This window comes from Peromyscus maniculatus, chromosome 1, assembly GCF_049852395.1.
Source record: "Peromyscus maniculatus bairdii isolate BWxNUB_F1_BW_parent chromosome 1, HU_Pman_BW_mat_3.1, whole genome shotgun sequence".
Taxonomy (NCBI): Eukaryota; Metazoa; Chordata; class Mammalia; order Rodentia; family Cricetidae; genus Peromyscus; species Peromyscus maniculatus.
Window position 1 is genome coordinate 59,503,842 of NC_134852.1, and position 26,728 is coordinate 59,530,569.

At 42.1% G+C, this 26,728-nt stretch overlaps 1 protein-coding gene across 3 annotated transcripts in view; it reads right to left on the reverse strand.

Moving 5' to 3' along the window:
• Nell1 (neural EGFL like 1) overlaps positions 1-26,728 on the reverse strand; it is an 850,243-nt gene that overhangs the window by 536,621 nt on the left and 286,894 nt on the right. For all 3 annotated transcript variants that reach the window (XM_042277006.2, XM_042277016.2, XM_076543299.1), the window contains exon 12: positions 20,980-21,108. In XM_042277006.2, the coding sequence (XP_042132940.1) occupies positions 20,980-21,108 (129 nt within the window). The remainder of the gene's footprint in view (positions 1-20,979; positions 21,109-26,728) is intronic.

Below are 26,728 nucleotides of genomic sequence, written 5' to 3' on the forward strand. Positions count from 1 at the left end.
CCATCAGTAGTTCAGGGAACACTATGGAAGGAGGGGCAGAAAGAATGTAAGAACTGGAGGATGGAGAAGAGGGCTGTGCAACGCCGTCTTCTGGGCGTGACAAGGCTGCTGTGCTCAGGAACTCAGCGGGGCTGGGTTGCTTGCACAACACCTGTATAAGATCAAGGCCACAGGATCGAGCAAACATTCCTGCAAGCAGCACCAACTGGACTTGGTGGGTTACCCCCCAAATGGAAAAGACATGAAAGTGGAAAGGATGGGTATTGGGAGCTTTCCCGGAGGAGTAAGAAGAAGGAATTGGATATATAATCAAGATATATTGTATACGTGTATGAAACTGTCAAAGAATAAGTAAAGTATATTCTAAAACAATAAATAAAATAAAGATGAAAAGTCTATTGATCATATACAAGAGGACTGATGCTATAATTCACAGGTAAAGGAAACATGGTAAAACAGCATGTATTCAGACAGAATGCTATAGTAAGGATCTGAAATGTTCCCAAAAACCAACGCATTAAGGGCTTGATTCCCAGCTATAGCAGAGCTGGGGGCTAACGGGAGGGTTTAGGCCACTGGGGGCAGGCTCTCAGGATATATTGGAACCTCAGCATCTCCTCTTTCATTTCTCTTCCTAGTGGTAGGGGTACAAATAGGCTTCCTCTGCCACTTGTGACTGTCATGGTGCCTTGCCACAGGCTAAAAAGCCATAGGACAGCTAGCCATGAACTGAAGCTTCCAAACTATATATGTATATGCCAAAATATACTGTTCTTTCATATAAGTTGATAGTCACAGGTACCTCATCATCATGCTGCAGAAATGATAAGAGAAGATTACAGTAATGTGAGGTGCCTTGAGACAACTCTGTGAAGCTGCCAAGAGCACAATCAGATTCACAGACATGTGGTGGTATTGTGTTCCCCAAAATATTGTGCACCCTAATAAACTTATCTGGGGTCAGAGACAGAACAGCCACTAGATACAAAGGCTAGAAAATAGTGGCACTCACACCTTTAATCCTAGCATTCCAGAAGTAGAAATCCCTCTGGATCTCTGTGAGTTCAAGGCCACTTTGGAAAGAGCCAGGCATGGTGACACACGCCTTTAATCCCAGGGAGTGATGGCAAGAACAGAATGATATATAAGGCGTGAGGACCAGAAACTAGAAGCTTTTAGCAGGCTAAGCTTTCAGGCTTTCGAGCAGCAGTTCAGCTGAGATCCATTCGGATATGAAGACTCAGAGGCTTCCAGTCTGAGGAAACAAGATCAGCTGAGGAATTGGCAAGGTGAGGAAGCTGTGGCTTGTTCTGCTTCTCTGATCTTCCAGCATTCACCCCAATAACTGGCCTTGGGTTTGTTTTTATTAATAAGACCTTTTAAGATTCATGCTACACATACAGGGTTACACATTCGTGCTACACATACAGGGTTCTGAAGCAAGTGGTCTAGGCTAGATGTCTTATATAAGCTGTCAGCCATCACCTGTTAAGATGCAGTGGTGATGGTATGCTGGAAAGAGAAATGGTGATGCGCACAAGAGATATCTCAGATCTAGGCATGAGGAGCACCATCAGTTAACGCCCGAGCAAAGAAATGCAACCAAGAAGTGTCAAAGAATCCAGGGTGTCATGTCACAGTAGGATGCCTTTTGAGAATATGAAATCATATCATTTTAAGACTCTCACTTGCAAATGGAAAACAGTCAAAGAGATCAGTGGACGCTTCTCTCCAGGAAATCATGCCCGTTTTCTGGCACAGGGAGTGTCCTGTTTCCTTTCATCAAGATGTCACCTTCATCTATCACATGGTTTGAGCAAAGGTGAGTCCTCCCCTCACTTTGCAGGTATGAAGCTGTATTATTCTAGGACAAACCACTCAGAACTTTGTAGTTCCCTGGATACCTGGACATACAAATAGTTCAAGGGTCAAACTCTGAGCCCAACCCAGAATAATAACAACAGTTAGGTGACAAGTAGGTTAGATGACACAGCGTTACTGAGTTAAAAGGACAGGTTTGAAGATGAAGGCGGCAACTGAGCAGATATGCTTGTGAAAAAGCAAAATCAAAGAGAGAGTACTGGGGACTGTACTGCTGGGATCCCGCCTCACCAGAGAGCCAATCCTGAACTTCAGGTTATCCTGGGCCATCAAATTTCCCAGCATAAGCTACTTTGAGTTTCTATTTCTAACATTTACATATCAAAGAAACCCGCTGGGCACCACTCATCCACCCGAACACCTCCATTAGCTCCTTGTTTCATTGATTTCTCAGTGAAAGGTTTTCAGGCTGGAAACTGAACTTGCATGACATCTTGATTTTCTTGGTTATTGATATAAGGACATCCAAGAGGTGAGGACTAGGAATAGAGCCAAGCCAAATGTCTTGGGCTTATGTAAGTTTATCAATAATCTAATGATTTTTGTAAACCATTCTCAAAATTAAGAAACTAGCCCTAATATGGCTTTGTATTGCTCAGATGAGGAGTGCTTACAGGGAGCTGTGGTTAACCACAGTCAAAACAAGAAGGTCATCTGTCATATTTTCTCCTACCACTCACTCACACAGCTTAGGCTCTGGGTATAAGAAACCACCAGCTTGCTTTCCACCATACCATAAGCCTTCAGTGAGTCGTGGGAAGCCCACAGTTCATGTTCCCTTCAAAGACTCTTGGACCAGCGACATGGCTCAGCCTGTAAAGGCACTTACCAACAAAACTGAAAACCTGAGTTCCATCCCTAAGACCCACATAGGAAAAGGAAAGAACCAACATGGGCAAATTGTCCTCTGACTTCCACGTATGTGTATGGCACATATACCCACACACATATAAAAGTCCTAGCAATCAGGATCCTTACAGAACCTCCCAAGAGGCATAGGTGCTCCGGCACATTACAGAAGCATGTGGTGGGGTGTGAAAAGTGCAATGGACTGGCCCAAATGCCCATCACTTTTCAGACAGAAGATAGTAAAATCTATTTTTCAATAGAACATTGGAAAATCTGATGGGTGTGAAAGTACCTATCACAATGTCTGAGATGTGAGAAGGACTCAGGGCATGCTAATCCCCTTTGTAATCTCAGCACCTTGAAGAACTAAGGGGTGTTCCATAAACTCAAAGAAAGGAGAATAGCTGTCCAAAATCCTTAAAACCTCAAACTTACATGTCTTTTCGGAGCCATTGTTTTGTTTTTTCGGTTTTTGGTTTTGTTGTTGTTTTAAGTCAGGGTGCCATATAGCCCAGATTGGCCAGGAACATACTATAGATAGCCAAGGATGACCTTGAACTTGTGATCCTCCTTCTTCTACCTCCTAAGAGCTGGTAACTGCAGGGATGCACCACCATATCTGGTTTTATGCAGTGCTGGGGATCAAATCCAGGGCTTCCACCAAGCTAGGCAACCACACTACCAATGAAGCTTCAACCCATAACTAGTAGATATTCGTAAATGCACACTGTGACCAACATACCAGGTATAGTGCTAGGCACAGCACAATGCATTGGAAGGTATCTGGATTTAGGAAGAGCTGAGTCTTCCTTTCCAATGGTCACTTCAGGGAGAAAAATCAAAACAACAAATAGGACACCAAAACAACCTTTAATGCCATCCCTAAAAGACAGGCCGTGCAAGCCTGGATCTGGCAGTACACAGCTGGCACTGTGGATGGAGAGGCTGCTAATCAATGCTAGTGTCCACTTGGTGGCCCCTCAGTCACCAAGGAGAAACTGAACAGTAAATAGGGTCTGTCACTCTATGGCCAGAAGTGAGATTCAAGGATTTCAAGATTTGTTAGTAAAATAGAAGAGCATGAATATGTTTCTCCACTTAACAAGAAGAAGTCATTCTTTGAACATATCACCCATCAGTTTGACCAGGATTCTCATTACATCCTAATGTAGATGCATAAAATCTTCCACATAGAAGATACCATGAATAAGGTGTCATTTATTATAACAACAACAACAACAACAACACACACACACACACACACACACACACACACACACACACACACACACACAACCTTCTGTCAGGAAGAGTTGATTTTATAGTTTTAGCAGCCCGGGTTCCTTTTATGGTAACATGTCTTGTTTTTCTTTTTCTAAAAGAGAGTCATGGATTTATTATGTTCCGCTCCCTACTAACTAAATGAGCGGAAGGGAGAGATTTATAAAGCAAATAAACAGAAAGATTTATGGTTTCTTTCTCAGAGCAGCTCAAAATTATAGAAAAACTCATTGACCTTTCAAGAGAAGAACTTGGTTCAGCCGAGCAGAAACTAAGTGTACCTGAGAGGTTTCCAATTAATCCCTTAATTTAAAGCCTTTGTCTTTCTCCAGTAAATATGCTGGGGGGGCTGCTGAACCCCATTTATTCCTTTTGAAGTGTAATTACCTGTGGGCACTACAGACAGCATTTCCTATCACACCAAGCAGTAAGTATCAACAACACTTGTAATAATTCGAAAATGGGGGAAATGGGGATTACAGAGAGAAAAGAGACAGAGTAGGCAGCTAAGTGGGAGCAGCTGATTTTGCAGAATAAGCTACGAGGAGAGAGATGAGACATAGTCCTGAATCTTGAAAGGAGGAGGAAGGGGAGGAGAGCTGGTAGGTAATTGGGACCAGCTCACGTGTTCTAGAAGATTCTGTCATAAAGTGTTCCAGAATGGACAGGCTTAGAGAGAATCAAAGCAGCCTGAACGTGTGATGAAGTTATCCTTGTCCACACCAACCCAAGACTGTAATGTGAACCTGTCTCCAACTGTGTCTCCCTCAGATATCAAATGGTGCTCACTCAGGACACACAAGAGAACCAGCTAAAGCAGACAGACACCTCATTAGGAGCTGCTAATAACTTTATCTCCCCATTTCTATTTTGTTTTGTTTCGTTGTGGAGACAAATACAGCTTGGAATTCAAGTTGCAAGGGCTTCCGGGCTTCCTTTGTTGGCAAATCAGCAACCTTTACAAAGCATCAGCTTTATTGTGATAACAATAATGACTAGCTTGTAAATTTGTTAGAATTAAGTGAAATAAGAAATATAAAATGCTTATCACAGTGACTAGCATGATAGATGCTACAAAATATTAACTGTCACCAGAAGCCCCTGGACAGTCAACATTTGTCTACTGTGGGGTTGAGTATGACAGAGCAGTGATATGGGTTGGTGTAGCAAGCTGGGTCCAGTATAAGAAGATTCGAGCTCCTCTATTCCATCTTTAAAGATGAGGGAAAGGATCTGGGGAAGTCACAGAGAAATGTGACTCCACCACTTAGCTCCTTGGGTAACCCCAAGCCTTTTTACTATTCCTGATCTCAGTTCCATCATCTGGAAACTGAAGATGGCAATACTCATATTATGCTATAGTAAGAAAATCAAGTAATTTTCATAGAAATATAAAAATTAGTGAATAAATATCAGCAGCCACACTTGCTATGATTAAAGCACCTGTGCTTGCACGCAGCAATGATTTGCTGGGCAGAGCTGCTGGGCAGCAGGCAAGGCTTGGTATTAGTGAGCAGTAATAAATGAAGTAACAGAAGCAGGTGACATCTGGGAGCCCACTGTCCATGTCAACAAGACTATCAAGTGGGCTGCCAATGCTCCTTAAATAATTCAGGTATATCTTAAGGAAGGCCAACATGGAAAGAGCTGTAAAATAGATTAGACTTGATTTACATGGGTGTAAGACCTGACTCTGAGAGTGTACATGTCATCACTGCTCTGGGCCTCAGTCTTCTTACAATAAAGTAGTCTGTAAGCAAAAGTCGTGCCTTAGATGATACAGGGAGCATTAGACACTGAAGTGCTTTATAAATTATAATGCATTATGCAAATGTGTGATATTAGCATATTAATTATTCCTGTACACATGCTTAATGATCATGTTTATCAAATGGGGAAAAACAGAAAGACAAACACTCTCTCATTAACTATTAAATAGATTAAAACTGTAAGGCCTGAGCCAGACAAGTTGTAGAAGAGAAACAATTGGTTTCAGAGGAGTTTGCATTAGAAAAGAGTAGTTAAATTTTGACACTTATCATAGTGACCATAGAAAATGCTGGCACCTGTCACATCAATAGCCAGGGGTTTCTAGGAATTCTTGCATCTATAGATATTCTTAGAGACTTTACAAACAAGACACACTAAGGACTGTTTTCTAAAGTGTCTAATGGAGTGATGACAGGGTTCCCATGTGGATAAAGTTTCCTATGAGCTTTCAAAAGCCAGTCTATGTAGTCCTGAGATCTGGTGTGAAACATGTTCAAAACATATTTAAATAAGGAGTTGTTTTCATCCTTCCTCAGGCAAGCAGAAAGAACTGAGGATGTAAGCAAACAACAGAAGCATTTAAGTCTTTCCCACCCCCACCCCCACCCCCAACACCACCCCCACCCTGGAGTTTTCACAGGAGGGACTCAACCTTGAGTGGTCAAGTCAGAAATACAGGTCAGAGCTGGGGGCATGAGGGATGCAGATACCAATGGCCTGATTTCCACTCACCTGCCAGTGAAACCCTACTGTGCTTTGGCCATTCACTACATGTGAGAATGATACTATCTAAATTAAAATTTATTGCAAATTATAATCAAAGGTGAAATTGAGATTATGTCTATTATATAAAAGTGCATATATGTCATTTGATAAATTTAACATGTAATGTGAAATTATATACATTATATGATACATGATATGTATTGTTACACTGTTGTGATATATATAGTATATATAATGCATAGAAGTACATGTATATACATGTGGATATATATTTACATGTGTCTACTATGGGTATGAATAAGAGTAGTTCCTCCATTCCCGCTTCAAAGATGAGACTCAGGATCCTATAAACAGAGAAATTTGACCCACTACTTAGCTACCTGGGTAACCTCAAGCTAGTATTTTCACTGTTCCTAACCTCAGTATCCTCATCAGTAAACTTAAAATGTACACACACACACACACACACACACACACACACACACACACACACCTATATCCATATCCATGAAGAACAAGAAAAGTCTACTTGAAGAGCTGTGCCAGAGGAGTAGATCCCAACTGCATTCTCAGGGAAAGCTGTGTTATTCCATTTGATGGAGGAAGAAGGGTGGCCATGACTGATGTGTTCAAAAACACTAAGAAAGTCCTTGGTTTTACTACCTGATGGATGGCATGAGAGTGAAAGATGTGTGATAATGTACTGTAGATGAGCTGCATTTCATCCAAGTGGATTTTGGTAGAACTCCACACCTTTTGGTAGAGTGGGTATGTAAAAATGGATGCACAACTATCATGGCTAGTGAGGTTATGGATCTTGGAGGGAAGCCTGCTGTTTTTAACTGCACTCTAAATACACACTTATACTCACAGGTAAGAGTAGTTCTTGGGCATCATCTAAGAAGCTTTCCTTCGCAGCATATGGAGGTCATTACAAAAAAACACATCAAGTCAAAATACAGACAACAATGAACTGTGAGGTGCCAGCCCCAACAGATACAACTCCAACACAACTCCAACAATAAACTGTGAGGTGCCAGCCCCAACAGATACAACTCCAACACAACTCCACCAATGAACTCTGAGGTGCCAGCCCCAACAGATACAACTTCAACACAACTCCAACAATGAACTGTGGGGTGCCAGTCCCAACAGATACAACTCCAACACAACTCCAACAATGAACTGTGGGGTGCCAGCCCTAACAGATACATCTACAACACAACTCCAACAATGAACTGTGAGGTGCCAGCTCCAACAGGTTAATGTACACAATTCTTGAACCAAAGCTCAAGGGACACTGAAGAAAGAAAGACAAAAAGATTGGAAAAGCCAGAGGATAAGGAAGTCTGCTGTGAAATTGTGTCTCCTAGAAATGACAGTAAAGCTTCACTCATGATACCTCAATAATATGGCTGCCTAAACAAGACCCAAACAACAATGACAATAACAATAGACATGGAAGGAGAAATTTTGTAGAACCCCATCCCTGAACAAAGAACTACAAGCAACTAGGAAATTCCGAGAGAATTAGTCTTTCCCATGGATGAGCCCCTATACGGTTATCCAATACCAAGTGAGTAGCCTTGAAATCATACACATAAAAGCAACAATAAACAGAATCAGCAGGTTGTATCAATAAATTTAGGCATATATAAAAACAACAAAAACCAAAGATAAGAGGCCATGAATTTGGGAAGTATTAAGGAGGGAATATGGGAAGGGTTGGAGGCAAAGAACTTTGGAAGAGTTAAGGGAAGAAAGGGTATGGGGAAATGATATAATTATATTTTAATTAAAAATTTTAAAACAAATTAGTAGGTAGGTAAGGCTTCTGGTGTGAAAACTCAAAGTTGGGGGTGTTGACAGAGGGTGGAAAGGGTAGATATGGGAAGATATGGTCAAAATACATTGTATAAAATTCTCAAAGAATTGATAAAAAATAGTATTTTTAAAGTACTAAGACCACTTGTGTTTTAATAATTTGAAGGTTTCATATTTTTTCATTAAACAGGTCTTCTTTGAACATCTATGCCCCAGGCCAACAGGAGTGTTGACGCTTCACCACTGAGAAATCACTGTTTCTAGTATAGAACTTTCAGGTGAACAGTCCTGGAAGGGGATGCAAGCTGAGGAGTCATCAGACTTGCTGCTTATCACTGTTTGTCTGAAACTGAGAAAGAAACCAAAACTGCATGCTGCTATATCACATTCCAAGAAAAGGATGATAGCTGGGCAGTGGTGGTGCACGCCTTTAATCCCAGCACTTGGGAGGCAGAGGCAGGCGGATCTCTGTGAGTTCGAGGCCAGCCTGGGCTACCAAGTGAGTTCCAGGAAAGGCGCAAAGCTACATAGAGAAACCCTGTCTCGAAAAACCAAAAAAAAAAAAAAAAAAAAAAAGAAAAGGATGATTTTTTTTTTTGAGTGTCAGATGGACCTGAGATTAAATCCTGGCTGTTACATACTGTGAGACACTGAGCTTTGGTTTCTTTATTGAGTAATGAGGAGTGAATAAGGTAATGCATATAAAGACCTGCTTAGCACATGCCCTGGCACAAATGTTAAATTTGCTTCTTCATTCAGAAAAAGAAAATAATAAATACCCAGGACTGTCCCCCATCCTGTCACTAACCATTCAGTATTTGGTTAGTATGAATCACTGCTCTTCTCCAAGCACTGTGCAAGGTTCTAGAGCAGTTGGTTTTTAACCTTCCTAATGCTGCAAACCTTTAACATAGCTCTTCATGTTGTAGTGACCCCCCACCATAAGGTTATTTTCACTGCTACTTCAGAGCTGTAATTTTGCTACTGCTATGAATTAGAATATAAATATCTGAATTGCGACCCACAGGCTGAGAACCACTGTTCTAGAGAAAAAGAATGCGCAAAGTGGCAGCAGGCTCAGTGTTTGTGCAGAGCCTGTAAAGAGAACGCTAATTTCCATTTATTCCTCACAAATGTAAACAAACTTATTACCTTGCCAAGTCAAGCACAAAGCATAAGTTTGCAGAATGCTGGAAGCATCAACACGCGAAGTGTAATCTGTCTCACAAACCAGGGCTCTTTAGCTGGGCTCAGAGGAGTTCCCACTAGAGTTCTGAGGAGCCAGGTAAGTGAGCATCAAAGACATAATTCTGTCATTCTGCAGCAGAAGGGGACACGATAAAGACCCAGAAATAAACAAGTGCCCACGTCTCTACAGCAGTGCTGCACGAGCTGGAATTCTGAAACTCTTTTCAGTGCAAGAGAAGGAGGAGAGGGTTCTGAAAAAGATGTGTAAGTCAGACCTGGAACATTTCTAGGTGGCTTTTTTTTGTCTTTACATTAGAAAGGAGATTGACAAGACATGGGCTAGAGAGATGGCTACACCGCTAAGTGCTTGCTATCTTGCAGAAGACCCAGGTTCAGTTCTCAGCACCCACATCAGGTGGTTCATAACCTCCTATCATTCCAACACCTCCTGGCCTCTACAGGTACTTGCATACATGTGGTGAGATTAACTCAAACAGGCACACACACATGTGTAAGTAACAGACCAATCTTTTTTTTTTTTAAGTTAAGATGTGCAGCATCTCTATGGAAAAAAAATCTATGAAGTACTATGCTCACGCAGGCAGCCATACCTTCATTTTGTAGCCGTTCATTCTGAAATAACTACTGTCCTCCAGGTCCAAGACTGGGTCTTGGCAACATGGAGATGAATCTGAGAAGTAGCTGAGATCTTTAAGTAGCTCATAAACTTAGCATATATGTAGAGTAGTAACAAGAGCCTGTTGATGGATGCTTTAAATGTTGAACAAAGTGTTATCAGAGCCCAGAGCAGGGAGACCACAAAGTCAGCCACAGGGTAAGGAGCATAGATGAAACAGCCAGTGGGTAACCTGGACTCTTCCCACAGCATCCAGTCTCCCTGTCAATCCAGTGAACCACCAGTCCTGCAGATTCCACCCTGCCCACTGCTGCAAGTCCCTGAGAGTTGTGCCCCTAGCTGATGGTTGGTGGCCCCGACCAGTTGCTGTAGACAGAATAATGTTTTTCAGGAATAAAAATTGAATCTTACTGTTACTTACAGAAAAACTCTTCACTATCCCAACGTCTTTAGAATGGTTTTGTAATATCCTGGTTCCACTCCCTCTGCTCTCACCTCCAGAGCTCCCACACTAGGTTCTAAGCACAGCACAGCTCATGGTCCTCAAAGTTGCCACAGACGCCCCTCCCAGTGCTCTGTCCACCTCCTGTCGCCTTTCTCCATCTTGTGGAATGGTTTCAGCTTGAATCTGCCAGGGCCCCTCACACTTGCCCATCAAACAGTGTCACCTGACCTGGTTCCTCTCCTCCAGTACCTGTGCAGCCAATACTTTGGAATCCTTAGGGCCTGGAACATTTTTTGCCTGACACAACAACCAATTGTATCTTCCCGACCTCACACAGTCCTCAGTGATTGTCTTGATCATGCATCTTTAGAGATAAAAATGTTTGGGCATATACTTCCTGTATGTTAATACATAATAATTTAATCAAGTGTATATGTCTAATAACATTATGATACATCATACACATTATAAAATATATATCCAAATGGAAGCTGTAAGCATGAGGTAGCACTAAATATAAAGTTCCAGGGTATTCACCACACCCCAGTGGATGCAGTTGTGCATCCAGTGTGATGTCTGTGCACTGTTTATACCCACAGGCCTATAGGACAACCCAGAATTCCTGCCACCTCACCACTGGCTACATCGACCAAATGCTGTTTGTTGCAGCCACATTCAAGTTTTTGCTCCGTGCTTTTGTACATACTAAGGCTATCTATCCCTCACACTGCTCCCATTTCATCACTTAGGCCATTTCATTAAGACATCAGTTCCTCAGCCATGCCTCTCAGGTAACCTTCAGAGAGCTACTGGCAGAATGAACGGCTCTCACCAAAATAGTCCTACTGTAGTCTTTAAAACTGGGATGGAGCAAATTCTGTTGTGTTTTCATGATCTGGTCAGAAGGTTCCATTCCACTTTAGACCATGGGTTCTTGAGGATGGGACAGATCACTGAATCATCTTCTGAGTTCTAACAACCAAGAGGACCCAGTCAAGCATGTGCTTAGGTAACATACAGCTCTGCCCCTGTTTGCTTTATCCCCTTGACAGGACAACCGTGTGCAACCTTGGATGCTTTCTACTGCATGACCACAACAGAGTCCACAAACCTAGATGAATGAAATGCCTGGACATTAGCGCACTCCTATAAAGACAACACACCAAAATGTGTGTTGGTAGGTACAGTTTATATCTAGACTATCAGCAGATAAATAGACAGACCAAGAAGACATGAATTCTTGTCCAACAGCTGCAAAAAGACGAGATCTGTTGTTATTACAAGACATAATCTCTCAACGGTAAGTTTTAATGCACACCTACATTACATGTTTTCACAAAGCACTTCCAGTTGTCTTAAGCTTTGTTTAACGTCTTACTTGAACTGTGAGAAATTGAGACATGAAAGAATTGAGTATCGTTCTAAGGTCACCCAGCTGCTAAATGGTCAAGCCAGGATCGATCAGCATCTTCTGGTCCCCATTTCAACATTCCTGCACTGTATCATTGCCTGAGGAACTGTCAAGAAAATAAATGGAGGCCACAAAATATTAGAAAACCAGACTATTTGGGATTAGCCAGCCACCAAGGCAAGCCACCAGGCAGGAGGGACCAGCCACTTTTCCGTTTATGTTGCTTCAACCTTCACTTTCCTTTCCTACAGTCCTTATCGGGGTTTTGTTAATCAGCATCCTCATATGCACACACTCATCCATGGTCCCAGTAGGATGACATCAGTCATTTACAAATGTGTGTTATGCTTGTTGCATGAACTGCCTTCTGCTTAGCTAAAGCTCGGGATTATAACACATGGAAAACCATGAATTTTGTCTAGGAAAAAAGAAGAAAAAGAACAGGTGAGTCACTTTGGGATATGAGGTAGAGGGAGTTGAACAAATCCCACGGAGATGCAACAGTAGTCACCGTGGAGACGTCTTGAGAAAATGACAATGAAATTGTGGCAGGCACACTGCTCTGTTATCCAATCCTATCCATGAGTGAGCTTCAGTAATATCTGCTGACACCAGAACACAGGAAATAAAAAGGATTAAAATTAATGAGGAACTTTTTTTCCCCATTTAGTAGGCAGAAAAGCTGGTGAGATCAGAGAGCTGCTCATCACAAATTCCTGTTCCTCCTAGGAACATAGCTCGACACTGTTCACCAATCTCCCTTGATGCTGAGTGTGGTGGGTAGCTAGGTTCTGACCATCACAGGCACACTGAAAATCTCCCGTTCTCTTTTTCTTCTCCACAATGACCTTGGAGGCCACAGACTGCACATGATGAACCACCAAAGGGCCCTGACTCAGAGCCCTGAGTGAAGACAACTGCTGACTAGAAACAGCCACTTTAAAGACTGTATGATGAAGAATGAAGGTTGACATTGCTGTAAGGCCCACATCATTTGATTTGTTGTAAATACGGTCAAGAGAGGGCATCCTCAGGTATTAAAAGCGGTACATAGGGGGTTGTGGTGGTTTAATGAAAAAACGTCCACTATGGGCTCATGTATGTAAATTCTTGGTGCTGTTTGAGAAGGTGGTGGACCCTTGCTAGAGGAAGTGTGCCCAGGGTGGGCTTTGAGAAGCTAAGCCTTGCCCCACTTTTCATTCTCTCTTCTTCCTATTTATGGATGAAATGTGATCTCTCAGCTCCATGTTCCTGCCACCATGCTCTGGCTCTCTGGCATGATGGACTCTCTGGAACCATAAGGTACAATAAGCCCCTCCTTCCTTAAGTTCTTTTGGTTATGAAATTTCATCACAGCGACAGAGAAGTAATACAGGAGTAACAGGAACAGATGAATGCTAGTGTTACAGGGACTGAATGGTCGCAAAACTTAGCAGCTTCACATTTTATGAAGCAGGTCCTGAGCAACACCAGACAACTCTGACACAAGGAAGTGATCATCACACAGACTTGAATCTTTTTCCCTCCCTGTCTCTTCTCTCCTTTATTCCTTCCTTTCCACTCACTACCCTTCCCTTCCCTTTCCCTTCCTTTCATTCAACTTGTGTTTGTTCGTCAGCAATAGTGATATGCACTGTCTTTGACACTAAAGATACAAGGAAGGAAATTATTGCCCCGTGTAGTTTATACTGCAAAAGAATAAAGTCAGATAATAATAGTTTTGAAAAAGAAAAAAAACAATTTTAGAGAGAAATTGTTATGAGGAAAATAAAGTCCAAATATCAAAATGATAACAAGAGTATTAGAGGCTGGGGAAGGTAATTCCATCCAAGTGGTTAGGGGAGACCTTTTTAAAAGATGGGATATTTGAGTGTTCTAGAAAGTAGAAAACTTCTCAGAGACTTGGCAAGGGCATAACAGGCTGAGGAAAGAACCACTGCCCAGACCTGTTAGGAGGATGCAAAAAATGGCAAGAGAGTGAGAGACTCACAAACACAAAGAAGGGGAACAACACAAATACAAAGTAGATGGGTCCCAGCCCACACAGAGCCTTACTCACAGCCAAGTTTGGATATTATTCTGAGAACCATGGCACCCACTAGGCAATGTGTAATGAAGGACTGGAATGATCTTCTAGATGCCTTCAAAGCTCCCCTTTGCATGTTTGTAAAAAGGCGGTACATGGGCAAGAGTGGCTACCATGGTCATCACTGGCTAAGAAACAAAGACTTGAACAAGGGTTGATACAATGAGAATACCACAAATGGGTATTCATGACTCATTTTGAAAGCTAAGTTGATATGGAGGTTGGAAAAGAGTGAATTCATGAGCCCTTTCAACACTAAATGAAACCAGGTGGATAGATGAGCTAAGACCTGGAACCCAGGGAGAAATCAGGACCATGGAACCAGAAGGGCTTGGTAATACAACTGACAACCCCATTAAGTTTACATGATAACCCCATTTCTGCAAAACACCCTAGAGACCTAATCAACACTTTATCGCAAAGACATAATGAAAAATTTCAAACAATATCTTACAAATGATTTTGAAAAATGCTTTTTAAGCAGCTCACTTAACCTGCAGTTCTGGCCATGATGTCAGTTAGATTGAAGGGCACAAGCTTTAATAAAACCTTTTTGGTCTGACCCAAGTATAATTATTGGAACTTGATTTTGGCTTTAATTTTTGTGTCTGTTCTTTTAAATTCACGAAGAAAATTGTCAGGGCAGAATGAAGAGACTGTGTGGACCAGGACAAACACAGAGGAGCTGTGCAGTGCTTGTGGAATATACCTACTCTACGTGAAAGGGAAAGTGTGATAGTGTGAACGGATAACAAAGTTTCCACAATGTTTCTACAACAGTGGACTGTCCCATTTGATTCCAAGCTATCAGAAGTATTCCCAGCCCATTTTACAGGTGAGGGAACTAAAAATTCAAAGTTCCAGTGATGGACACAAAGTCACACTGAGTTGATGAAGCACAAAGCCAAGCTATAGGCTCGGCTCTGTCTGGTTTTATAGCTCACCCAATACCATTAAAGCATTCTAATACCTATTACTCAGTTAACATGGGTCAAACATCTAGGCGCTTAAAATGTGATATCAAGGAGGAAATGATGAAGATAATCAAGAGACCACGCAATCAGATTTAAAATTAGTATTATGGGAATTCAACTGAAATTGAAAGTTGTCAAGCAGAAGGGTTGAGGGTCATGAAGGGGTTAGATGAGAAGAGGGGCAGGAACAGACATCTTTGCAAAGTAGACATGGCATCAAAGACGCAGAGGTAAGTGAAAGAGAATCCCAGGGAGGGTGTCTACCTGCTCCTGTCACAGGTAGGACAATAGACAGAGTTCCTCAGAGGAAGTAAAGGCTAACATCTGTCTCAGGAAGGGGAAGTGGGCTGGAAAGGTACTTGGGTAACAAGCTCTCTCTCTGAGCCATGCAGACTAAACAGAAGAAGGAAGACTTCTCCAGGCATTCCTACATCAAAGTTTGGAATCCCTGCCAATGCCCAGCCACGGGGCAAAGAGCTAATGTTGTACTGTGGTTGGATAACTCCTTTCCTAGTCAAAGCAGGACTTCAGAGATAGACCAAACTGGAGCATTAGCTGGGCTGTGTGAATCACAGGGGCCATTCATGTTTCAATATGCAAAACTGGTCAATATGAAAGAAAACGGGAAAACAGAGATACCGGACTACAGCGAGCATAGTGGGCCATTTCCCTGTGAATTCTCCTAATCAGGAATTGGCAGTTTTGTTCCTATGGAAGTGTGCACACACTAGACTCTGTAGGGTAAGTCTCTACCCTCTCAGTGACTCTGAGGTGGCTTCCCATTTCAACTCTGGTTTCTCAGCCACTTTCCCAGCCTCTTACTACTGGAAAGGACAGATACTCCATTGTAACCTCCAATCACACGAAGCTATGACATTGACATAATTATAATCTTGGAAAATAAAGAACTTATTTAAAAAGAGATGTTAGGACTCGCATTGCTAATCCATGGCTGGCCATCAGACGCTTCAGGGTATCTGCTACATGCAGCTATTAGAGTCCCACAGCCCAGGTCATTTCTAGCTCAACTATCCCCTTAAACGGCTCCACCTGTGTTTTCTGAGGAAGTGACAACAACAAAGTTCCCCTTTGTAAGTGACAACGATTTTTGTCCCACAGCCCCTGTACAACTGGTCAAATCTGGTCCTTCCATCTCAAGGCACTCTGCCCAGTGACCTATCAGTTTTGCCAAAAAAATGTAAATAAATAAATTCAGTTGGCATCAAAGAGGACACAAATCAGAAAGACCCTTGATATTTTAAGTTAATACTGATAATGGGGATGATGATAACCAACACATCTTTTCAATCTTTAGCCAATCTGGAAAATTTGCTGAATTGTTAACATGCTTTATCTCATTAGCATGTGAACTGGGAAATCCAATTCCCTATGCTGGATCTGGTATAACCAAATACTAAATTACAACTCTATTCTACTACACAGACACAGACACAGACACAGACACACACACACACACACACACACACACACACTATACATACATACATACATACATACATACATACGTGTGTGTGTGTGTGTGTGTGTGTGTGTGTGTGTGTGTGCGCACGCGCGCGCGTGTGTTGTGGCTTGGGTGCTAGCTTGAGTATTTTGGATTTCCCTGGTGATTCTTAACACTGATTTTTGTTGTAAATATTGATCTCTCCTGAATCTAAGAGCTACAGGTCAATTAATTCAGGGTCCATCAGTAAACTCAGCTCAGTTATGGAAAAGCAACAGGTAACTATCCATCATCACCAAGGAAAATCTCAATTGTACAAAATATTACATATCACATGTGCCAGGAATCTATCCATCATCTGTCAGATGTGACCTCTTCCATGTCATTTTTCGTCTGGAAGCCCCACTAAACAAAAGCCTTGATATATGACCAAGTTTTGTGCTAGAGAGAAAAAAAATAGGATGGTAGCTTGCCAACATTCTTGGAGCCTCCACAGAGGAATGATATGGGTCATGTCCACTTGAGGTTTGTTCACGCGATTTTCTTTCTTTCTTTGTGACAGGGTCTCACTATATTGCCCTTGCTGACTTGAAACTCACAATGTAGAACAGGTTGACCTAGAATTCACAGAGGTACCTGCCTCTGCCTCCTGAGTGCTGGAATTAAAGGCAAGTGCCACCGTGCTTGAACTAAAGTTTTTTAAAGGTTTATTTTCATCATTTTAAATTATATGTGCATACTTGAGTGCTGTGCCTGTAGCAGGCAGAGGCATGAGAGCTGCCTGAAGTTGGAGCTGCAGGTAGAGCTGAGCCACCTGACATGGGTGCTGTACATTCTCTTTCGTGCTAAGCCATCCCTCAGCCCCATCCCACTTAGTTCCTTAGTTAAGCTGGATGTCAGTGGGATGAATCAAGCAAGAGAGGATATTATGAACTCAAACAGGACATCAGAACAGGGTGAGTGGCAGGAGGGTTAGGAACAGTGACCATCAGGGCGTCAAGGAAAACTGAAGTAGAAATGAGCTGGGTTTTTATCTTGGCTGGATTTCTCTGAGTCTCCGTGCCTGCTTGAGTAAAATGGGGCTAACAACAGCCAGTTAAAGTGGAGCTAACAGTGTTACTATTTGCTCACAGGTTCATCTAAGCCTCTAAAATGTAACAAATACAAAAAGAGTCTGGGAAACACAGGGCACCCTACAACTAAATGAACATTCATCATACCATTCTTCTCATGAAGGATGTGTAGGATGTCGTGTTATCCCTCATCCTTCCACACAATTCTTCGTTTCAATTTATGAAGAGCTGCCCAGACTCCAGTTTCAGCAGTAAGGGTGTCAACAAGACAGCTAATACTGTGATTGCCCCAAACACTGCTACTAATTGACACTAATGTATCAGAAACTACCTAAGACCAACTCAGTGAAAACGCCATTGCAGAGAGAGGACGCTCCAGTCCACCAGATCCATAAAACACTGAAGTCCAGTGAAAGTAGCTCTCAAGATGGAGACTGTGCCTGCTCCAGACACACAAGGCAAAAATGAAACCTGGTGAATTGTATCACATCTGACAGAAGGTTTTATTATCTCCCATCGACTGGCCGGGAGTTCCAACATCTCAGCCAATTTTATGACCTCTGAAGACCAGGAATCCTTAATGCACCAGAGCTCTGCTGCCATGGGATGAAGGTAAGAATATTGAAAGCCTTTGTTTTCTTTTTCACCAAGAGTCTGAGCAGATTTTTCAAGATATTCTGGACACTGTGTGTGATGTTTTGTTTTAATTTCAAGCTGATCCTGTTCACTGTGGTTTTTATAATGCAGGTCCTTTTCAACTCATTTACTGCAGTTCATACATTCCTAGTTGTCTCTAAGTTAAGTGAGACAATGCATCCCTAGGGCTGTCGGGTACCCACATCTAAGACTGCCTGCTAGATGTCACTAGATGAAAATTCCTAGGTCAGAACTCAGAAAATGCCAAGAACTATGCATAACTAATGGAAGAATGGTACAGGTACAGATATGCCTTCCCCCAAAGGCCCCCATTTTTTTCTCCTGCCACACCCCTACAGGATTTAAAGGGAAGAGCTAATATAATTCCAGCTCCAAAGGAGGAACATGAGGAATCAGACCTGGTAGCATCCCCTGCCCTTCCCCAAGTTCCAGATGAGCGATGTCAGGAGTAGCTAGGAAATAATACAGTCTGAGAAATAAGATGGAGAGTCTTCTGCATGTCTGGGAGGCAGGGGCTTTGTGAATACCTTCCAGGAAGAAATGTATTTGAAAATAAAAATTTAGAATCTCATACGGAGATTTGCCCTTCAACATTTCCTTACTTGGGTTGCTTTAGGGTGACCCAGTGACTGGAGGTAGAGCAGTGTGGATGTCAGTACCATGTAACCACAGGAATGCAAATCCAAAGATCAAGTTCAACGTATCCAAGATGACACACACATACTCTAAAGGTTGGCATCTTCTGAATGTGTTCCTCAGCACCCCCTCTGGATACCCAGCATACCATTTATGCTTTATCCCTAGATCTCGGTTGTTATACACTAGAAACATCGGTTACTTATATTTCTCCTTAGATGCTGGCCTGTCTCCATGAACAAGTTCTCTGAAACTTTTGGACTGTCTCCATGATGGCAGAGAAATGTGTACAGCTCCTACCCATCCCCAGGGCACCAGCACCAAGCAAGCACACTGGCCTGAAGCTAGATCCAGATGGTGAGTTGGCAGGAGCATTCCAAGAAAACAGTGACTCAAACCTGCAGTCAGACCGTGTAGCTAACAGTTACACCGGCCTCCCACAGAAAGGGCAACTTTAATACCACAGGGCTCTCTGGGAGCCAATTCTATGTAATAAGTGGAATCAAGGAAAAGAGAACCAAAGTGTCCCAGCAAGCATTAGCAGCAGCCATTATCCCCACCTTCTCCCAGGTCTCAATTGCTCATGGGACATGGGGGAATGTTTCACCCTAGGGGCCACTGTGCATGGAATTCACTATCACTTTTATAATGGCTCAAAGTTCAACCTAACATTAAGCAGAAGGTAGGAACATAAGTCTGTCAGCTCATTATGTAACTTGGAAGTATTTCCCATACTGATTCAATGGGAGAATGTTCACATTGAGATTTTTTTCTAATTAATTAAGTAGAAAATAGCATAAGATAGAAATGTAAAGAAATGATTTAATGTGAACTGTTGAAATTAATTATGCTTCTCCACAAATTAACAAATAGTTAAGAAAAAGTTCAAGGGTAGATGAAAAAAAAAATCATAATCAAAGGGGTAACTTCATTCTCCCAAGGGGCACAAATCAAGTTCAAAGCAAAAAAAAAAGCAAGCAAAAGAAAAACAGAAAGATTAAAAAGAGGGAGGAAGCCCAATAGTTAGAATATTGCTAATGACCCAGAAAAAAAGGAACCAAAAAAGCTGTCTAAAGTAAAAGAAAGGACAGGGACTCTCCACCAGAATGGTCACTGGGAACCAGCAGATCCTTTTGTAAGGAACTGCACAGCTCTTTGAGCAGTTGAAGGTTAAACAGGGGTCGGCAATACAGAACCCAGACGGGACAGGCATTTACCCTTATCCTGTGAGCATCATCTGTGCCGTGAGATACTTGACCCACTTTAGAACCAAGCTGCCCACATGACAGTGAATAGACCCTGCCACATTTGTTCAGAAAATCTGCCTCCCTTACAGGCCACCGCGGCTTGATACTTAATTAATACAGACGAAAGGAGTGACTGAATTAGAACAAGGAGAAGCAGAGAAATAGCCTCCTCATGACACTGCCTCATAGAGCTTTTCTGTTTTAAGGGGAGAGACCATAGAAAGCCTTTGAAATGGACAGTATTAATATAAAATGTGGTCAGGAGAGTCCCACCCCTCTTCCTACTAAAGGGGTAGAGGTGTGCAACGCTCACCATGAGCATGTGGGGTGCTGAGCTTGGGAAGGGGTATACCCACAAAGCAGAAGAGGTAATCCGTTGTACTCGAGGCCACATCCCTATTGTGACAGTGTCCATTCATGGAGCCAAGTTATGAGTCCTGCCACTCAATCCTTGATAAAGATCAGAAAGTGACAACTTGTGGGTCAGCCATTAAGAAACTCAACTGGAAAAACATTCTGCCTTCAGGAAGTGAAGATGACAGCTAGGCCTAAGCCAGTCTGTGACTGTCAATTGAAAAGGGAACTCACATGCCATGCCCTCGGTGATGACACTCCCTTCCAGTAATTAAACAGGAAGTGCTGTGCTTACGGCTGTCCTGGGGATGGTGTGGACACTAAGGACACTTTATGATCGTATATATCTTAGTTTCTCATGGGAAGCGGCCTGGATAAAGCATAAGAACAGGTGGCCCTTGTATAGCTGATTCCATTTCTTTCGTAGCTGAAAGCATGCTTCTCTGCCACTTCCCCACAGGGCCTCTCTGCCCCTTACCTTCACAGTATGCAGAGTTGCCCTGAGCAGAGATGTAGCCATTCTTGCACTCACACGTCGCTTTTGTATTCCAGTTTTTGCATTCCGAGTTTTCTCCACATTTAGGTGCTTCTGCACAGAAGTTATGACCTACAGGACAGAAAGAATGTTTTACGTAGGGAAATGACCGAGGAGGAGGGCCTCTAAACAATAAAGCATGCGGTACTGTGGACAATGTGAGGGTTCATGGAAATAGACGGTGGCAGCGTGAAGGACTAAGCTGAGCAAGAACAAGAAACTCTGGACTGTCCCAAGTTTGACAGAGGTTCCTGATACTCCTGATACTGCCTAATTTACCAAGCTCCTTCCTGCCTGGGGGTCATAGCCATGATGATCTGAGTGCTCCCATTGTTTCTTACAGTTATCTTCATAAACAATGTCTGATGTGTAAAAAGGGACGCGTAACAAATATGCGGATATAGAAGATACATTTGACCTAATGTGAATGTTATCAGTATCCATCTGCCAGGCTTCACTCCTTTGTACAGAGCTATGATCTTGTCAAACACTGGTATTATTTCTAAACAAATACTTGTTTGGCCCATCTTCAACCTCCCATAATGCAATCATACTGTACATATTCTTTCATATGTCTTTATTCATATTAATATACTTTAACCATGCTAGTGTTTATGAGTATTCATCTGTCAATGCTGTATAGTATTTCAGGGTTATGAACAGTCTGTAATTCACATTTATGTACTTTACTGAATCAATACTGGAGTTAATTTGCATGTTTTGAAATATAAAATGGCTGCTAAAATATTAGTGAACATATCCTGGGGCATATGTTTCAAAGACAATTTTGTTTTGTTTTGTCCCACACATCTTCCAGAATCCCTACTATCCCTTGCAGGATAGTTATATTACTTCCTCAAGTATCTACTAGAAATCTCTTTAGAGGGGATCCTCAGATAGTTCTGAACTTAATTTTAACTTTTGTCAAATGTTCAAAAGCTGGGTGTCATGGCACAAACATTGTACTCCAAGCACATGGGAAGCTGAGGCAGAATGATCACGAGTTCACCTGCAGCCTTTACACAGCAAGACAGCCTCAACCAACCAACCAACCAACCAACCAACCAACCAACCAACCAACCAACCAATCAATCAATAATAGCACTGTCCTCATATTTGAAAACTAATTCCACTCCATAGAGGTCTTTGATCTCAACATTTGAAGATATGATTCTGTTTTACAGTTTTTATATTGTTGTTTATAATCAGTAGTTAATCTCATAACCACTCCCTCCTGGGTGGCCATCCTCCTTTCAAAGAAGACTTTTAAGCTTTATCTGGCTGGCTGATTGGTGAACGGAAGGTTGCCTTGGCTTGGTTTGATTTTCTAGTCTTCAGTTTTACTCTGGGTTCATGAGCACGAACTTGTTTTCTCACTGAGGATTCTTCAGGGGTACAGCCTTTCCTTGCTTTGGAAAAGTTTCAGCACCTCTCTTCTCCATTTTCTTCAGTGTTTCCATCCAGAATTTTAATGGGGTCACATGACAGGATCTCTCTTGTCATGTGATCTATATCCTTTTTTGTTCCCTCTTTGCTGAATTGCAGTAATTTCTCTGTGTAACTTTCAGTTCATTAGTTCTCTCTTGGGCTGTGTCACATTCTGCCTCAGTCTCTCAAATGGTTTTAAATTCTCGTTATATTTTTAGTCTAGAATTCAGCGTGGTTCTTTTTAATCTGCTTGGTCAATTTGATAGCACATCATCTATTCTTTTAATCCTTTAAACACATATTATGCTGATGCCCTCACTATAGTCTGCCTCTGCATGCAATTTGCTGATCATCGCTGATAGTGACTTACTTTCTTTCCTTTCATTGTACATGAGTCTTTGCTTTTTGAGCTCATATTGTCTGAAATTGAATAGGTGGGAAATATTCCTGACTTGGGTTACTTGGTATTTGTGTTACCTCCTGCCAGGGGCCTGAAGGAATTATCAACATAAGATCACTTTAAAGTGTACCTTTGCCTTGGGGTCAGTACTGAGCCACACAGATAGGATATCCTCTGGCCCTAAGCTTTCTGGGATGCCACATTTCCTCCTATAGACCCCAATCTAGATTGAAGACTGACAGGCAAGCTTTTTCACTCTCTGAGGGAATCACCGTTAGAGTACCGGGCTGTCTCCTGTCCATTAGAAGTCATGCAGAAAACCAACAGAGATGAAAAACTGCTCTCAGGGAAAATACCAACTCCAGCATGCTTCCTGATCTCAAGGGTATCACACGCCTATAACATGACTGCCCTCTCTTTCTTGTTATACCCCTCCTTCCTCTACTGCAAGACCTACTAAATTAAAAAAAAAATTACAAGCTATATAGCATTTGGGGATTGAATTAGGAGGCTAGGCTATATAAAAGTGTAGGTCAAATATGGTCAGAGATGTGAAGGTACTTTATCACCTTTAAATCTGGACATTCTGAGTACACTAATGATTATGCTACATCACATACAGTAGTCTCACAGGAAACCGCATCCAGGGATCAGGAAATCTCATGTATAATTCAGAGTCTGCAGCTAACAAACACTGCACATTGCCTCTCCTGCCTCAGTACATACAGAAAAGATGACAGTGGTGATTTCCAAATGCTGCTGAGAGCCTCAGCCAAGACAGGCAGTTACAGAGAGATCGTGTCCCCTGACCCTCTCACACACAGAACAATTACCCTTTTACGTTTGGCATATGGATTATGGAAACTACAAGCTCTGGCTTGAAAACTATGCAAATCCCCAGACTAGGTAAAATTACATGTTAATTCCTTTAAGTAAGAAGATTCTAGAATTGTCACTCTTCAAAAACAAATTTAAACCAACAGCATTTAGCCAAGTTATAATAACAAGATTCCTGCACCTGTAATATGCCTGATATTACTGTAGATGTTTTAAATAAGAGTAGTTGCATTACTGACACATTGTTGAAGAATTCACAGAGCCAATTAACATAAAATACTTAAAACAGATCCTGATAGGTACTAAAGAAGTTGATACTAGGTACCTCCTCTATTGGGTATGTTGATAGCGGTGATGGTGGTGATGATGATGGTGTTGGTGGTGGTGGCTATTTTGCCAACAGTAAAAGCTAAAGTTCAAAGTAACAATACTGTTGTTACCTCAACTGCAGGATAAGAAAAGAAAAGCTCAAATACAAGCACATGAGAGGGGATTGGAGGATGAACAAGGGGTATTTTTAGTCTATGTTGTAGAAAGGACTCTGTACCTACATAATATTAATAGCTTCAAGTACACACAACATTAGTGCTTTGTTCTGGGTTCTCTCTCCTCCAGCCCAGGTGGTACCTGTTGATATCAGCAGACACTCACTAGACTCAGTGTTCTAAGACATGTCTCAGCCCAGGTGTCCAGGAAATGAGGAATGCGTGAAAGGAACAGCCATGGGAAAGGCACAGAGGCAAGTCTCAGGAACGCAGCAGACCACCCGCCCAGAGTGTTGTGACTGAGCTCCAGAATGGCTGCCTGCCTTGTCCTCTTTCCTGTAAACCTGGCTGGGTAGAGCTAAGAGGAAAGGCAGTTTGGCTTTAGGGTGTTCCTCTTACACAACTAACATGCAGACTTTGGGGAATGAGGCCAGTCCAATTAACTTGGACTCCCATGTACTTCCTTCCCTCGCATTGTAGATCCTCCAGGATGGCAAAATTTAATAAGAGGTCAGAGGTATATTGACTTCTTCGGACATTAGAAAGTAGATTTATAGCCCTAGTGAAACTGACCAGATGCCAGTCACACTCACTGGGACCCACCAACCAAAATCAGAACAGGGTTTTATCCCTCAGAAACCTGGAAACTAACACTTGTGGATGCTTCTAGCAGGACTTAAAAGACTTGCAGTTATCATTACAACCAAAAGAATCTGCTGTCTTGCTGCCTAAGGGGTAATGTTAGGCATCATGGCTCTCTCTGCCTGAGCCTCACTCTTAAGTCAGAAGTCACCAGGTTTCCCACCATTGTGATACGTGAACCCATACCAAATGTTCATCGCTTAGCACATGTTTACTCTGTATCTGATTTCTTTATGTCTCATTTTTTACTACATGTATGAAACAGCCTGAAATAAAATCCTTCAAATATCATGAACATGTATCAAAACACCATTTCAGACCTCATTAAAATATATAATTATTATTTACCTACTGTAAGACTTGAAAAATAGGCTTATGGCAAGGGAAACAGAAGACTTTTCAATGTGTCCCTGCCAGGTAACTCTAAGTCCTCTGAACAAAGATCTCAAGTTCAGCCACTCCACCTTCCTAGGTCAAAGCCCTTGTCTGAGTCAGGTCTCTCATCAAAGCTTTCTAAGGGCTGAGGTATAGCTCAGGGGGTGGACTGCCAGACTAGCATTCATGAGGCCCTGGGTTTCCATCCTCTGTACTACACAAACTGGGAATGGTGGTGCACACCTGTGATCCCAGCACTTGGGAGGTGAAGCCAGATCAAGAGCAAAGGTTCAAGTTCATCTTCAGGTATATGCAAAGTTAAAGGCCAGAATGGACTATCTAATACTCTGTCTTGAAAGAAAGAAGTTTTGTACTGTGCAGGTATAGCTGTGTGGATGTGTGTCTCATAGACAGCAGGCCAATGTCTCAGTGGGTAAATTACTGAGTTAACAGATCAACTGGAGCAATCCTACACCACAAACAATTCAGACTCCATCATATTTCTTCTTTAATTATTTTATTGGTGTTAATATTCACAAACCATTAGCTCTGCCTGTTGTAAGCAGATAGTTGGATGATCTTTAGCAAATGTACACGGTTGTGAGTCAGTCTCAACACCCAGTTTGAAAGCACTCTCTTGCACTGCTGGCCATCATCATCCATCAGGTACCTCCTCAGCATCTTAGCAGGCAGCAGACTCATAAATTCTCTGTTGATTTTCTATTTCTATGATCCTTCAAATGTCTTTGTCTTTCTTACCTAATGTGTCTGAGTAGCGTGTCACTTAAGACACAAGCTTTCTGTTCTGAATATTTGTCATTATTGTCACCCAGTTCTCCCCTTTGCCCATTCATGTTCCAGTCAGAATTCACCACATCTTTGTCTCTGGATCAAAAGGGTCTGAGCCGTGATCCCACTCAAAACTACCCTCTTCCTTTCTCTCTCTCTCTCTCTCTCTCTCTCTCTCTCTCTCTCTCTCTCTCTCTCTCTCAGCTTCAACAATTTCTTCTATTTACTTTTTAAACTTCCTTTTTTTTTTTTTTTCAGTTTTTCAAGACAGGATTTCTTGGTGAAGTATTGGTGCCTGTCCTGGATCTCACTCTGTAGACCAGGCTGGCCCTGAATTCACAAAGATCCGCCTGGCTCTGCCTCCCAAGTGCTGGGATTAAAGGTGTGCACCATCGCCACCTGGCTTAAACTGTCTCTTTATTTATTCTTTGTGTCTTTCACATCATGTCTCCACATGACATCTCCCGATCTCACCCATTTCCTACCACCACCCCTGAAATAAAACAAAATAAAATTTAAGAGAAGAAAGGGGGTAAGGAAGAAAGGGAAAATCTCAGCGTGGAAGCTGCAGTGTGACACAGTGAGTCTCACAGTAAATGCCTGTATCTGCACATTTTTAGATGCAAGTGTTCATTTCAAATAATCACTGGTCTGGTTCGAGGTCCCCGGTCTCTGCTGCACCATCAACACTGGGCCTTCTTCACTGGAACTCTTCCTGGACATCCCTTTGCTGCCC